Source organism: Capsicum annuum, chromosome 8 (assembly GCF_002878395.1).
Source record: "Capsicum annuum cultivar UCD-10X-F1 chromosome 8, UCD10Xv1.1, whole genome shotgun sequence".
In the NCBI taxonomy this organism is placed as follows: Eukaryota; Viridiplantae; Streptophyta; class Magnoliopsida; order Solanales; family Solanaceae; genus Capsicum; species Capsicum annuum.
In genome coordinates, this window is record NC_061118.1 from 35,723,442 (window position 1) to 35,740,267 (window position 16,826).

At 31.7% G+C, this 16,826-nt stretch overlaps 1 protein-coding gene and 1 non-coding gene across 3 annotated transcripts; both read left to right on the forward strand.

The window, feature by feature from the left end:
• The first annotated feature begins 1,556 nt into the window (after positions 1-1,556).
• LOC107844759 (malate dehydrogenase) lies at positions 1,557-4,527 on the forward strand. Of its 2 annotated transcripts, none has more exons than XM_016689112.2 (7): positions 1,557-1,705; positions 2,522-2,680; positions 2,767-2,942; positions 3,296-3,573; positions 3,802-3,937; positions 4,055-4,166; positions 4,238-4,527. In XM_016689112.2, exons 1-7 carry the CDS (start codon positions 1,663-1,665, stop codon positions 4,330-4,332), a joined length of 999 nt encoding a protein of 332 aa, XP_016544598.1. In that variant the 5' UTR covers positions 1,557-1,662; the 3' UTR covers positions 4,333-4,527. The 2 variants fall into 2 exon arrangements, with proteins under 2 accessions (XP_016544598.1, XP_047250303.1); XM_047394347.1 differs by lacking the exon at positions 1,557-1,705 and adding an exon at positions 1,943-2,134.
• Positions 4,528-16,227: 11,700 nt separating this feature from the next.
• LOC124886889 lies at positions 16,228-16,313 on the forward strand. The gene has a single exon (XR_007044293.1). It is a non-coding gene; the product is annotated as a small nucleolar RNA Z196/R39/R59 family (small nucleolar RNA).
• Positions 16,314-16,826: the final 513 nt, after the last annotated feature.

Consider the following 16,826-nt stretch of genomic DNA (forward strand, 5'->3'; position numbering starts at 1 on the left):
GTACTCTAAAAAAGGTTATATTTAATCCTATATGATTAAATTTTCATGTTTTCGACATATTTGTCCTTTTCATCCCCGGCTTTAGAATCATAAAATTCACCCATGATGAATATGATTTTACCTTTGAAATTTCATTCAAATTAAATCCAACTTTTATTATTGTGATGAGGTAATAGTTATTCTAAAAATTGTTATTAATTCATTGCATTATTTTCTTCTTTAAGGCAATTATCTTTTAATTCTAATAGTTGTAATTTTCTAATTTGAGCCAATTATCTCCTCGATATGGATTCAAAATGCAACGGAATATACTATATTTACGAGTAGAATAATAATAAAATACATTATATATTTACACATGCTGAGTATATCCATGCATTTATAGTAATATATCTCTATAATAAAATATATTGTATTCATGTGCATAGCAATAGAGAAAATATAGCGTATCTGCACACTTAATAAGTGTATCTTACATCCTTAGCTAAGGATAGCTATTAATATAAGCACGTTGTGCTCATTTAGAATATAGCGCCAATGCATAGATACATAAAAGACAGGATGAACGGCTGAAAAATGCTAGAGGTAGGGCTAACTCATTAGAAACATCTGTGAGTAACAATAACTTTGCCTATAATAATCGTGGATTATAAAAGTACCCGCAAATAAAATCTCAAATTATCCCTATAGGAGCTTTGTGATTTTTTCCAAAAAATTAATAAGTTTGTGCACGAATTACCCCTATTTGCCCCTTAGATTAATTAGTTACCTAAAGCACCCTTAACTATGACCTAATTTCGAGAAAAGTTATGTAGTATCTAATTTACAAGACAAAATTAGAGAAAACTTTTGCCTTAGCTGACAGAATTTAGGGAATTAAGAGACATGACTTTGTAAGTTCTAACTTCTAAAACTAAGCTTATGCCATAAAAAGCATAACTTGTGCCTTGTGAATTAAGTTTAGAGAAGTTTCGACTTGTTCGACAAGTTTTGAGAAGTTAGCTTTTACTCTACAGCCAAGCTTCACTATGTGAAATTACACTGAGTATATTGTTGTTGTAACTTTTACAGAACAAGCTCATATGAATAAAATATGCCTCACTTTCTGAATTTATTTTGTCTCGCAAGTGGTAACCCATAACTTGGGTCTTGTTATGTCCAGTGAATTTCACTTACCTTGTGATTTTTTCAATAGTAGGGGTACTTTCGCTCATATATCTATAACTTTTTATTTCGTTTCAAAATAGTTACCTTTTTGGTTTGACACTCTTTTTAAGAAAGTATGCATGCTTTGAAAATATAAATTTGAGTAAATATACTTTGTTTAGTTATTTAATGTTGAGGGTATTATGGAAAGAATATTGATTTCATCAAAAGGGAACTAAAACGAAACGGAAGAATTATTTATAATGTTAAAAGATAAAAATTAAAGATGGTAAATTTATGGGATAAAAATAGTAAAAAGCACATTCGTGAATCGCGGGATGCATGCCCAGTCCACGAGGCATCAACTAACATGCAGCTTTTCATGTGATTATAACAACTGCTTTTCATATAAATCTCCTTATTTTTCTCCTTACATTTCGATATATACCTCAGATCTTGTTAAATCCTTCTACCAATTTTAAAATTCATCACATTCTTTTTTTCTCAGCCACAACCATGGCAAAACAGCCCGCTAGAGTTCTTGTCACTGGAGCTGCTGGTACAAGTTTTTTAAAATTAATCTGTTTTGCACCCTTGTTATCACAGTGTTAATTTTGTCAGGTTCTTTACTTGACATGGATGAGTTACTATTCTATTACATGTCTTGTGGATTTTGTCTTTGGCATTTGATCATTGGCTTGCCTTGTCTTCAAAGTTTTTCTTTTTTTTTTTTTTTTTTCGTGTGTGTGGGTTAGAATTTCCTTTAAATCACATCGGGTGTCATGTTAACAGTACCTAATTTCCATTATTGTTTGATCTTTAGTTTTGTGAATTTTCTTATTAGAATTAATGGAATATTTGGGATCAATTGAAAAGCCTCTTGTTTTATTGGGTTGTGCATATTTGTCATGGAAGATTGTTAAGCACATATGGGGCTTCTTGAATGTAGAAAAAGATCCTATTACGGTGCTTGTTACTGGTGCTGCAGGCATGTTAATTTTTATACATTATATTGCTGCATTTATTTTCTGTTTTTTTGTATGAACTTCTTGTTGAATTTATTCTGTCTTGGTAGTCACATAGGAGTAATATTTTTGACAAGAACATGGCTATAAGATTTAGGTAGTTCTTGGCCAATTGATTGAACTCAGGGGCATTGTTGTGGCAAAACATTCAAGAACTACAGTAGTTCTATGAATCGTCACTGGTCATGTCACTCCATTATTGTCCGTCATAGTCCAATATGGTGCCAAAAAATTCTGATGCTGAAATAATTATAGGACCTTTAATCTGTCCTTTTAGAACTTTAATTAGTATGATATAAGATGAGTACTCTATGTTGATGCTTCCTTTTGGTTTGAACATCTTGTAATAGGTCAAATTGGATATGCTCTTGTTCCGATGATCGCTAGAGGAGCCATGTTAGGCCCTGATCAACCTGTTATCATACACATGCTTGATATTGAGCCAGCGGCTGAGGCATTGAAAGGAGTTAAAATGGAATTGATTGATGCAGCTTTACCTCTTCTCAAAGGTAGAATACAGTAAGAAAAAAAATCATCATGCCACAAGTTTTTCTATCATACTTTGTTAAATTTATCGAGTGTTATTGTTCCAAAGGCGTTGTTGCTACCACGGATGCTGTTGAAGCTTGTAAAGGCGTCAATGTTGCTGTTATGGTTGGTGGATTTCCACGAAAAGAAGGGATGGAAAGAAAGGATGTTATGTCGAAAAATGTTTCAATTTACAAGGCACAGGCCTCTGCCTTGGAGCAGCATGCTGCCCCTGATTGCAAGGTAAGACAATTTTGTTATTCAGCTGTAATCTGTTAAAACAACTTCAGCTCGAGGTATATTTTCTTCGATTGGCTAAGTTCAATTTGGTTTATGTCAATGGAGAAATTAATATAATTTTGATACTTTAGGATAGTAGCAGCTACTGTTTTATGTTAAAACCACTAGCTGTTCATTCATTTTGCAATCAAACTGATATCCTCAGTGACATTATTGTGCACTGGTTTTTCATTCATTCTTAGGTTCAAAAAAAGCAGTTATGTTATTACAGTAATAGATTCATACTAAGCATATGCATATCTATGGAACACTACAGAAACTTGACATGTTTTTATCGTGGTCTCCGATTGGTGCAGGTCTTGGTTGTTGCTAACCCAGCTAACACCAATGCACTTATTCTGAAAGAATTTGCACCTTCCTTTCCGGCGAAAAACATCACTTGCCTAACAAGGCTTGATCATAACAGAGCTTTAGGTCAGGTTTCGGAGAGACTAGACGTTCATGTTGGTGATGTAAAGAATGTGACAATATGGGGAAATCACTCTTCAACTCAGTATCCAGATGTGAATCACGCAGCTGTGAATACCGCCGCTGGAGAAAAGTCCGTCAGAGAACTTGTTGCTAATGATCAGTGGTAAATGTTCTGCACAATTTGGGCAGGCATATTTTCACTATTATTGTCAAGTGTATACACCAAAGAAAGTTTTAGCACATGTTGAATATAGTACAATGTAAACATACATAAAGTTTATAGGTCTAAATATGCCACAACCAACTAAACTATACTACAAGAAAATGTATCTATCATCAAAATAAGAACATCACATCAGTACTAATAAGCTTCTGGCAAAAAAAATGTTAGGTTGAATACGGAATTCATCACCACAGTGCAGCAGCGCGGAGCCGCCATCATAAAAGCTCGAAAGCTATCAAGTGCATTGTCTGCAGCTAGCTCAGCTTGTGATCATGTGCGCGATTGGGTTCTGGGCACTCCAAAGGTTTAGTGTATCATCCATTTTGTATTACTCCTTCATAGTTTATAATACTTACATCTACAAAATGCATGTCACTTTTTCTACTCTTTTGCCAAATTTTTCTCTACATCTTTTGTTCAGGGTACATGGGTGTCAATGGGGGTCTATTCTGATGGATCTTATGGCATCCCAGCTGGCTTAATTTACTCTTTCCCTGTTACTTGTGAGAAAGGAGAATGGTCAATTGTGCAAGGTTAGTTTCTGGTCTCTTTTATGATCAATTAGTATCTCCATTGTTTGGAGCTTTGTATGTTGTTGGTGCAGGTCTAAAGGTAGATGACTTCTCGAGGGCTAAGATGGATGCAACCGCGAAGGAGTTGGTTGAGGAAAAATCCTTGGCGTATTCATGCCTCAACTGAAACTGCGCCATTCTGCTCATCGAGGGAAATAAACGTTGGGAAGATGAATGAAAATAAATGGAATCTTCTGTTAACTATATGTTGAATCATCTGTCTACTCGACAAACAAAATAGATTGTCTTCTTTACTTTCTTAATCTACTCAGCTTGGAAAGTTATATATACGAAGCTCTATACTTTCCAAGGTTTACTGAAATTGAGATCAAGTTACATCTTGTGGATCTTAATTTACAAAATTAAGTTGGCAATCAAACTTGCTACTGGCTAGTATAGATTAATTACATTATTAATTTGTTACCCAACATATATCCACGCATAAAAGAAGAAATGATTACTCTTAATGTAAGCATATTTATCAATTTCATTTAATCTTCAAACCATTTAAAATAGTGTAGGGTTGAGCTTTGCATTTTCATTTCTGGGATGTCTGTTTTAGTCCATCAAGAACTTAGCAAGTCGACACACCTTCCTTCTTTATCTTTTACAAGAACGATAATTTTTCTGATACAGATGATTTTCTCCAAATCTCCATTTAAAAAAATCACCGTCTTCACATTTATTTGATGGATTTCGAAATTGTATGTCAAGTATTAACATTTCGATGGATATAATACTCGTAACCGACGAGTATGTGCATCAAAACCTTTGGATTGTTTAAAGTCTTAAACAAAAAAGTCTTGTCTTATATTTTTCATCAAATAGTTAATCATCTCGTGTATGATTGTTTAATATAAATCTTATCTTAATATTGATTGTCTATTTTCAAAACAATGGTTTCAAGAATGACATAACTTTTTGGAAAGCTTGAGGTTCATTTTCCAACAATAAAGTCTGATAATTTGATAAAGGAGAACTAGATTTACTTTGAAATTTTGTACATCTTGAATTCTCCTCATTCAGAATATTTTTCTTTGTTTTTTTTTTTTTTCGAGGTCTTTTAGATTCTTTGTCTAAGATTCCTTTTTCGTGCAAATATATATTTTCAGAAAATTTATATTGTGTTTATATGAGTATCAAAATTTTATGATTTATATGAGTATATTTTATCATTGCATATCTTGTAGAAATAAAATCAATGTTTTTCGATCTTATCTTTACTTTTTTTTTTTTAATTTAGGTGCACATTTATAAGATATAAATTATCTCTTACAAATTTAAATTATGACTTACGAAGCATAATATATCTATACAAATTTAAGATGATAGAAGCTTAAGTCCTTTAAACTTTTGCCAAATATGATAAAAAAATTCTTTAACTCTATCTCGTGAATAAGTAATCATACAACTTATATTAGACAAAATAAAACTATATAAAATTAGGTCATACTTTGAAGAGAAAGGACATCATTTCCCTCCTGAACTTATTCGCTCAATTTACTTTAGCACTTAAGTTAAATTTTTATTTATTTACCTCCTTAACATCTTTAAAGTGTATTGTTTCACTTCTAATGCTGACGTGATATTTTTAAGAAAAAAAGGCGCGTATATTTGTAAGAAAATTTAATTTTACTAATATTGTATTTATAATATAATAAAAAAAAATTGAAAAGGACACTTTTTTCTTCTTTTTTCTCCAAAACATCAACAACAACAACAACATTCAAATTTCTCCATTAACAACCTCAAATACATTCTTCACCAAACCCTCCTTCAATTATTTTCATTTTCCTCCATTAACACCACCAAAGAACAACCACTAAGATACTAGATTAAAATTTTTCCTCCATTAAACACCCAACTTTTATATTGAAGATAAAGCATCCAATTTTCATTCAAATTTAATTTCTTAGAGTAGGGTATTTGACCATGCTTCGCGCAGTCATAAATTTCTTTTACGCCATAAATTTTTTAATTGAAATACAATAATATTTTATTTCTTGAAATTAGTTTGATTATATCATATTTTTAGTTTATAATATATAATACAAGGGAAATCTTATAGCATGTTTGGTCAAATTTATAAAATATTTATTTTGAAAAGTGTTTTTCAAAATAGTAATTTTGTGAGAAATAATTTGTATTTCCAATAAATTGAGTAAGAAGTTTTGAGCAATAATTTACATTTGATCAAACTTTGAAAATAGCTTTTAAGTGTATTTTTCTCAAAAGTGTTTTTTTTTATATAAAAAAAAAGTACTTTTGAGAGAAACTATTTTTTTTTTTTTTAGTTTATGAAAATTGTTTCTTCTACTCCTCATAAACACTTATTTTCTTAGAGAAGTTTGGTCTAACACCTCAATTTTTTTAAATAAGCAATTTTGAAAAAAAAAAAAAACTTTTGGATAAAAATAAACTTCGCCAAATGGACTATCAGTAAGAATTTGATTTTTCACATTATGGTTTTCTCTTTTTTTTTTACCTTTTCGAAATAAATAAAATAATAATATAAAATACTTATACATTTAATTCTTATTTATAGTTTTTTTTTTTGGCAAGCTCTTTTATTAAACACTAAATAAAGAAAAAAGTAGTAAAAAAGTGAAGAAAAATACACACTTTGAAAGCTCAAAGCCAACCCTCTAAATGGATCAAAACTAATGAAAGAATTTTTTTTAAAAATAATATTTAATTTCGGCGAAATCTATGTACAAATTATTTCTTTCTTTTTTTCTTTTCCTTCATTATTACAAGCCTATATTGGATACTTCACGTATTGTGGCTATATTTTATTTTTATTTTTAAAATTAATTGTCAAAAAGCATTTTTTTTAATTAGTCTCCTAAATTAATGTAAAATCCCCCAAAATCAGAATTCTATTTTCCAAAACAACACTCTAATAATGTCCTCTTAATAAATTGAAAGTGCTTTTAATGAAAAATGAAAGGGAAAAAACTTACACGCATCCGGTGTATACACTAATATTTAATCATTAAGATATTTCTATTGATTCTTACTTACCATCAAATTTGTAATTTCACATTAATTTTGGTATGTAAAATCTCAAAGATGATCATTTCGTAAATTAATAAAATAAAGATAGTACTTTCTTTAAATTCAGTCCATTTTTATTTGTCCATTTTATTAAAAATTGATGTTTAATAATTTCTTGTTTAGTTTAAAAGATTATTAGATAATTTATTCATTTGTGCATATTTTACTCTTAATATTGAATATTACTCACTATCTAATACATTTCTCAAAATATTAAATTTAACATATTGAGTCATATAGTAAAACCCATATTATTTATTGGTTATTAGAGTGTGTATCAAGACAATAGTGAAGAAATATTGTTCAACGAAGGAATAATGTTAAGAGATAAATGACCTATAGGAGCACTAATTGGATTTCAAGGCTATAGGAAACGTTTGTTTTCCTTTTATGATATTATATTAATGATTGTTACTAATAATGAGTATTAATCAACCGTTACTTCATTTTTTAGTATAATTATTGGGTTATCCTTTAACTTAGCACTTAATTTTTTTAAATGAGAAAAACTTCATAAAAGGAGAAAATAAATAAATAGTAATTTTTTAATAATTATGTTTTAATTAGTTATGGAGATTATACCCATAAGGTTTAATTATAGAATTCTTTTAATACAAGGGTGTACATATTTGATTTTAGAATAAAAAGTGTATTCAAAACCAAATTATTTATATTATAGGTGTATAAATTTTAATTTTAAAATACGAGAAAAAGAATTTGTTAATCTAATACGCTAATACAAAAGGTATAACTGAAACTCATTTGACATATAATGTATGATAAAATAATTAAGTAGCTAAATATGCCTTATTACTCTCATATTTAATTTATTTGTCATATTTTGTTTCTCGCAAGTTAAGCTCAATACATTTTGACTTACATTTTAAGATTATTCCTTCATCATATTAATATGAGAGAGACTGTTTATATATGTTTACTTTTGAAATGAACTCCTTTTCTTCACAAAATTTAATTTCACAAAACTATAAACCATTAAAAAGTAAAAGGAAGTTGAAATTTTGATCATGTCAAAAGTGTTTATGCTTTAAAGTCGTGATAAGTGGTATCTAAAAGAGTTGTAATTTTTAATTTGAAGAGTGTTTAGAGATATATTTTAAAAGTTGAGATTCAAATTGAGAAAATATCATTAGCTATTTTTTTTTTTTTATCCACAATTAATTGAGAGAGATTTCACTAAATTATGAATAAATGAAATTATCTCTTATAAATAACAACTACATAATAGTAAGGTTTTTAGTGCCTCTTAACATTTTAAATTTAATGCTGAAAATATTAACTTTAATAAAAAAAATACACAAGGAAAAATGAAGGAGGAAAAAATATTTTAAATAAAAACATAAAAGAAGGTAAGGATTAGCAGCGTAAAATAGTCAAAAGAAATAATGACAAACATCATTTTCGGCTCCTTATATGCCATTTTATATCTTATTAATTTTTTATTTCCTTTTTCGTTCATTTTCTTTATTATATTAACTTTTAACCTCTCATCTTGTGTGTTGGTCGAAGTTACAATAGTAACATTGAACCCTCGAATATGTTTGAAGATCTCGAAATGAGCTTCCAATTCGGGGGAGAATTCGCAAAATTCTGTTTCCACCGAGATTTGAATTGACCTTTCCCTTATTTCAAGCAGCTTCCTTCTTTTTTATGTTTATGAAATAATATCTTCTTTCAGAGTATAATTCATTTAGTATGAATTTCATAAATAGATTAATTCTTTCTTCAAATAATTCTTCTTTTTCCCTTGACACTTTCATCACTCTTTCTATAAATTTTTCTGTAAGATTGATTTTTTTTTTCAAAATGTAACACCTCATAGAGTTTTTTTGAGGCAATATAAAGCCTCATATTCTCATTATTTACGATGAAGTATAAACATTATTTTCGACCAGTTCACATTAGAAAAACAAAAACTATTACAAATAGAAAATAATTGCAGCTTGAAATCGCTTCGCACAACAATAACTTGTTTTCTATTATTTATCTTCACAATCTTTTTGCTCCATCTTCAACAAAATTTATCCACCTTTAAATTTGAGTGTATTACTCGACCAATTAAGCAAGGTGCAACTCCATCCACTATTTCGCATCCTTTGTTAGTCATAATCGTTTTACAATCTTTTTGCTCCATCTTTAACAAAAATTTATCCACCTTTAGATTTGAGTGTATTACTCAATCAATTAAGTAAGGTATAGCTCCATTCACTACATCACATTTTTTTATGGTCATAATTGTTTTTATTATACAAAAGTTTTTTAGAAGGACCATGAAATAGTATCACTTTCAATTTTCTTAAGAAAATAACATTTCAAAAAGAAAAGAGGCAAAGTTAAGAAGTTAGATACTCAACTCATCTTTTTTATATGCTAAAAATTAAACAGTTTTGCAAAATGAAAGGGATTTAGTCCTTTCATTTTTCATTTACTTTAAATGTGTACTAATTTCAATTGATGATGATTTAAATGTGTATTTGATAAATGCATTGTCCTAATAATAATAATAATAATAATAATAATAATAATAATAATAATAATAATAATAATACACTAATTATTCTTGTAAAAGAAACTTAAAAATATATTTCTTCTCTTGTTTTTATTATTTTATTACACTTTACCAAATATACTTTTTTACTATTATACTTTTTTTTTAATCTATACAACTTGTTGCTAATATATTATTTTCCGTTTTTCGGCATGATTTTGTTATCTAACATACGTTAGGTTAGGATACAATTCCCTTTAAATTTTTTTCTTAATTTAAGAATGAAAGAATAAAAAAGTAAATAAAGTTGTAAAATAAGGAAAGTAATAAATATAGATGATATATATTTGATAATTGCAAGAAGAAAAACAAGACAATATAATAATTATTGAAAAAAAAAATAACAGTAATAATGAGGATAGAGAAACGATAAAGAGTAACTAATTTTCTGAATTTTTTCTAAAGATAAAATTAGAGAAAAATTCAAGAAAATGAGAAAATAGATGAATAGAAATGACGCTCATTGAGGCATGCCACATCAGCGATAGTTCAAGTTGAATTGTATTAAATAAAGAAACGATCAGGAAAAGACTTACAAAAAAGTAAAGAAGAAAAATCAAACATAAATATAACCATAGTCCATAACACAATTTGTTAGCATATTAGTGATTATAAAATGATTGTTAATTTTCAATTAAATTTAAATATTACTTTTTGTATCTTAGAAAAAATTTGCCTACATCCTTTTGGCGTAGTTAGTTCATTAGTCAATTCATTTGTAAAATGATGAAGAAAGAAGAGATCAAACTCTCGCCCACAATAAAAAAATTTCTAGTCTTTTTTTCTCTCACTCGCTCAAAACGCAGTAACAATAACAAAAAATGAAGAACTTTAAACTCCTCTAATACACAACCTCTTCATTTCTCTTCGATGCCTCGTATTTAAAAGTAAAACAAAGTGGGAGTAAATTCCATCGGAGCCACCAGACATAAGAGACCTCAATGATGCTTCCAAGGAACCCACTTATGCTTCATATAGAAAAATTCTTGTTCCCCAGAACCACATCACCACTTCCACTTCGATACCACCGTCAAAAGCTTCTTCTACTTTAGAGCAAACGGAGTCAGATGACACTGTGCCCTTAACGATGGAGGACAAAGAACGGATCTATGATCTATGAAAACACTCAGTTATTGTAAAAGCGATAGGCAAAAGGTTCAATCACCATTACCTGCGCAAGAAGTTAGCAGATCTGTGGAAAACCAGTGATCCTTTCCCATTGATAGACCTGGGCAAAGAATTCTACACAGCTAAATTTAATAGAGAGGACCTTCAACGGAAGGTGCTTCAACAAGGACCATAGTTCGTCACTGAAGCCTACTTATCAGTCCAAACTTGGGTCCCTAACGTTGTCCCAAGTGACTCAAAAGTTCTCACCACCATAATATGGGTCAGGTTACCAGAATTGCCAATAGAATTCTATGACTGGATTATCCTCGAGAAAGTAGGAAGGAAGATCGGATCCTTAGTTAAGGTGGATGCACGTACATCCGCAGCAGTGTGTGAACGATACGCTCGAATATGCGGGCAAATCCCGATGGACAGGCAGGTGAAAAGCTCGGTAAACATCAAAAACCACCAACAAGCTCTTAATTACGAAGGAGATGGATTTCTTTGCAATTTATGTGGGCGGCTAGGCCACACCATAAGCAGCTGCCCAAAATGGAAACACAGTACATCGGAGCTGGGAAACAATAATCAAGAGCAACCTGGTCCAACAACGGAGCCAAAGGAGCAGTGAACTACGGTGACTTTCAAAAAATCAAAAAGGAAACTCCCCAACAAGACTAGAACACAAACGAATTCCTCTACAACAAGCTCACGTAAGTTTTCTAACCCAAAGACATAGCCGCCGGTAAAGGAAAGACGGTCAACGCCGTGAACCTTTGCCAAGGCAATAGTACCAAACACATAAACCCTATGGGCCAGAACCATGCTTCCACTAGTGATTTGGGGTTTGCTAACGGCTCAATTACTGAAAGGCCCAATAAAGAGCCCAGAACTCCTAGGCAAACCAGTATGGGCTTCCTAAACCTGGACTTCACTAAAAGGGCCAAACCTGATGCCCCTAAGCCCAGTTTCTCTAATGATAAAGCCCAAAATTCTCCTACTCTGGGAATTGAGGCGCAGTGTGTCCTCCCAGTCTTGTCAAAGACTTTGAAGGCTACTGAATCTCGAAGTCTGAACCATTCTTAGACTCTCCCTGAACCCATCCCTATGGTTTCTCCCACTCAAAACCCCTCTGTGCTAGATAGTCATATCACTGACACTGATATGACCGATATGGAGGAAAAACCTTCTACCTCCTCCAACTCTTCCATTTCTAGACTTTTCACTGGTCATTTCTCTATCTTCTCTTCTAAACACTCTGGGACTACCTCTGTTGCCTCTAACAACGGACCTTCTTCCTGCTCTCAAGCCCCTCTTCACCTTCACAACACCTCTCCTAGTAACCCACCATACAACCTCTTGGCTCGAGATAGGCCTAACGAATCAAACAATTCCCTTACACTTGGAATGACAGGGAATCAGGTTCAGGATAATAATATAGGATCTATGCTACCTGGCACAAGTAGTGATGGAAGGGTTGAATCAAGGTATACTGAACTTCGGCCAAAATATTTGGCTGTCAACACTAATGAGGCTAACCAACCAAACTCAAATAGCCCCACTATCTCAAGAAATACTGAATGCAGAGATGACTCTAATAGGCCAATCTCTACCCTTCCTCCCTACTAAAATCCCACTAATGTTGGAGAAGGGCTCATCTTTTGTACTAATACCTGGGGTCCCCACAAATCGGGGCAGACTTTCTCTAAGTCCTCCACTCTTCTCAAACCCCTAACCTCTTCAGGTGGTCAGGAAAAGGGAAATAATACTAGAGGCCCTAAGAGAAAACAATTTAGAAATAGAGAATATCTTGGAAGCCCTGAGAGCCCCAAGAACAGATGTGGAAACCCTTGGAAAACCCATTCATCTGACCTTCAAGGACGTCACAAGCGAAATGTCCATCATCCCTATACTACAGGACTTAAGAATCCTCGATCTAGAAGTGGTTCCCCCATCCCCCAGGACAGGGAACTTCTACAATACCAAGATGTCATTCCTTTCGAAGAAGAGAAAGCAGATACAGGAAGGGACCTCAACCCAGGGGAAAGGCAAAGAGGTCCTACAGGATCCATTAATCCTCCAACCTCTCATGATGAATTGCATAATATGAAACACTAGGAGAGCTAATAGTGCTGACTTCAAAAGGCACTGCAAAGCCATGGTGGACCTCCACAAACCCCTCATCCTGGCTCTCTTGGAGACTCGTATGGGTGGCCATAACCACCTTGCTGACATGCTTGGGTTTGCTAAAAAAATACAATACCTAGCAATCAGGACCTCCGGTGGCATTGTCATCGTGTGGAATGATGACAACATTACCATCAATGACATCAATATTTCTCCTTAAGGCATTCATGTTACTGTTCAGGTTAGTTTTCCCCTCTCTCCTTTACTTAGTTTTTCAGTGCTATATATGCTAGTAATTGTTCAGGTTAGTTTTCCCCTCTCTCCCCACAGGCCTCAACCTTGCTAGGAAAGGCCTGGATGTAAACCCTCACAGCACATCTTTCCCCAACTCCATCGAGGACACAAATCATCTTCTCTTTAAGTGCCCCGCCACCTCTTCCATCTGGGCAGACACCTTCACTAATGCTTCTTTAACAATAACCTATCATTTCTCGAACCTCTCAAATACCAACTGGTCTAATGCTTGGAAAGCTACTAAGCACAAGGCTTTTGACTGTATTCTTCTATGGTATGAAATCATTCCATACTGTCTCTGGGAAATCTGGAAGTCCAGGAACCAGAATTTATTCCAGCAGGGCACAGCAAAGCCTTCTTTCAATCAGCTTACAATGAGGCGATCGAGTACAGTCTTCTCAATAACAAACCTTAACACAAAGCAAGTAAGTCTACCGTTTACATCAACTGGATCCCTCCGCCTATGAGCCACTACAAACTCAATGTTGATGGTTCATGCTTAGGTAATCCAGAAAAAGGGGGCATAGGAGAGGTTATATGTAACCACAATGACGAATGGATGATAGGCTTTACCCAAAGTTATCTCTTTGCTTCAAATAACCAAATGGAATTACTTGCTCTTCAGGTGGGTCTGTCAATTGCTATCCAACAAAACCTTATCCCTATTGAAGTGAACACTGATTCAATGGAAGTTATATAAGTGCTCAAATATGGCAATGTTCAGTATGATGGCATCGTTAATCTTTGCAGGTCAAAACTGATGGAAGCAGAGGCTCCAGTAGTCAAGCATTGCTTCAGGAAACAAAACTAAGTCGCTGATAAATTAGCCAAGCAGGGATCAGCCTCCAACATTCTTGGAGAAGTTCATCATTTGCAAGTTCCACCTATGTATGCTCTTCAGGAATTGACAGCAGACATGAGAGGAACTTATTTTGAAAGATCTGTTTTAGCAAATGCTCAAACTCTTACTGAGCAAAACTGCTCTTTTTATGTAATTAACCCTGGCTGATTGGCCCGCATATGTAATTCCTACTCTTTCTAATTAAATGCACCCAACTACCAGAAAAGAAAAAATCAGTAAAAATAAAATTAAGCCATTTAAACATTTTAAATATAAAAATAATTTCGATACCTTGCATGTGATCAAATGAAGATCATCAAACGTCTTTTTTGTACCACATCAAATTTTAAAAGTATCAATATTATACTATTCAACTATAAAAAAAAATAGAAAAAACATTACCAAAAAAAATATTCATGTCAAGTTGCTAGTGACGATGATGAATTTGTCCTTTTCTTCATAAATCTTTTTATGATGATTTTCGAGTCTTCTCTTATTTCTTCAAAAAAAAACATCACACAAACTAATGCGTTCCAAATGAAAACTGTAAGAAAATAAATAAAATTTCACATATTACATTCTTGCTTAAATAAAATACAGCCTTGGAGAGAAGAAAGAAAAATAAGGAGAAGAATAACAATTATTTTTGAACCAACTATGGAAATATTAAGGAAAAATTACAGAAACTAGCATCCTTAAGACTATAATTACAATAAATAGCAACACTTTTTCAAAATTACAACTTATAGCAAAAGTAGCAATATTTTACCCACTTCATAGTAATAGAAGAATATGTATTTTTAAGTTGTGCATATGTATTTATGAGTAATACATATATATTTGTATATGTATTTATATAGCAACATTTTACTTAAATACAAATACAATTTGCTATTTTTCGTAATTATAAAACTGTTGCTATAAAAGTTATAATTAAGGCTACAGAGTTGCTATTTTTGAAATTTTCCAAATATTAATACAAGAAAGAAACTGAAAAATGATATCGGAAAAGGAAAAAGGAAAGAAAATAATTTCGTACTTCTCCAACTACAAATGAATTACAATTTCATAATGGTCTAATACTTACTCCATCATTGACTCAAATTTATAGTCACCAAATACTAATAATCTACTAATGGGAAGCTTAAGAAGGCCATGCACAATATTTTGGTTACTGAATATTTTTTTTGGTGCACAATAAAATATGCAAAAGAACACAAGATGGAGATTAACATGACTCAAAAAGAAAGGATAATATATACTATAGGAAACATGAAAAACGTATATATGAATGTTACGTGGGCTGAATGAAAGATTAAGTGAGATTTATTTCAAAGTTTGTGGGTTAATTACTCCTTTTAAACTTGAAAAATAAATTAAAAAGCTCAAAAAAATGACAAAAAAGATAAATAGGATTCTAGGCCTTAGAGAGCGCCACATCATTGATTCTCTAATCCTCATATATATATATATATATATATATATATATATATTTTGATTGATTGATTGGCAACATTCAGTAATACTCTTAACAATTAAATGAATGTTAATGATTCACAAAAAATTCAAGTAGTATTAGAACTATTATATCAAATCTAAAAATTGCCTCATTGATCCACATTAAGCCTCATAATGCATCAAGAGAACGATAAAGTCCTAACTCAACAAATTTAGTTCCCACAACATAATCTTTTCCTCACCTCACTCTGATCCATTTGTTAAAGAAAAGATCTTTACCACTTTCACATGAAATTATCCCAAATAATAATTAGGGGCCGTTTGGCCATAAAAAATATTTTATTTTTTTGATTTTTTTTTCACTTTATTAAAGTTTTGGTGTTTGACCATGAAAATTTCAAAAATTATTTTGAAATTATTTTCTGAAAAGTGAAAAAAACTTTTTGTTGTTTTAACTATTTTCCAACTCTAATTTCAATTTTTATTATTATTACATATAACCCCAATTGTTTAATTTTTTTACACAAAACCCTCATAATGTTTAAAAGTTCTAAGTGATTAGTCACCGATGCAATTAATGATGTTTTTTTTTTTCATAATTACTGATTGAACAGTGATTAATATAAAATATCACCATCTTTCGGCTGAGATTGCATCTAAGACATTTTTACATTATCTTTCTTCAATTTTGTTTCAACTCTATCTATCTTCAACTTTTGCATTTTTACATTATCTTTCTTCAATTTTTGCGTTTCGGCATTTCGTTAATGCAAACTTGATTCGAGTAATGGAAGTGTCTATATATTTGAATCACATTTGATTGTATGTTAGTAGGTAAATTAGTAGTTGTGTGATTTTGATAGTTTTTAAAAGTTAGGGGCATAAAATTATATTAAAATTTTTTTTTTCAAAAGTCTGAAAAAAACTTTCAAAAAGACATGGTCAAACACAACTTGAACTCCAACTTAAAATTTTTTTAGTTTTCATGGCCAAATGGCTAGTTAATCAAAAACAAAAACACAGATATAATGTTTAAATAAATTGATAATTTAGATGTAAATTGATTATTTTGTTTGTATACATGGTAGATGGCTCCACTTTGACAGTTTGGAAGGGGTAGAGGCTGGACTGGCGAGGGGATGGGGTGGGGGTGGGGGGGGGGGGGGGT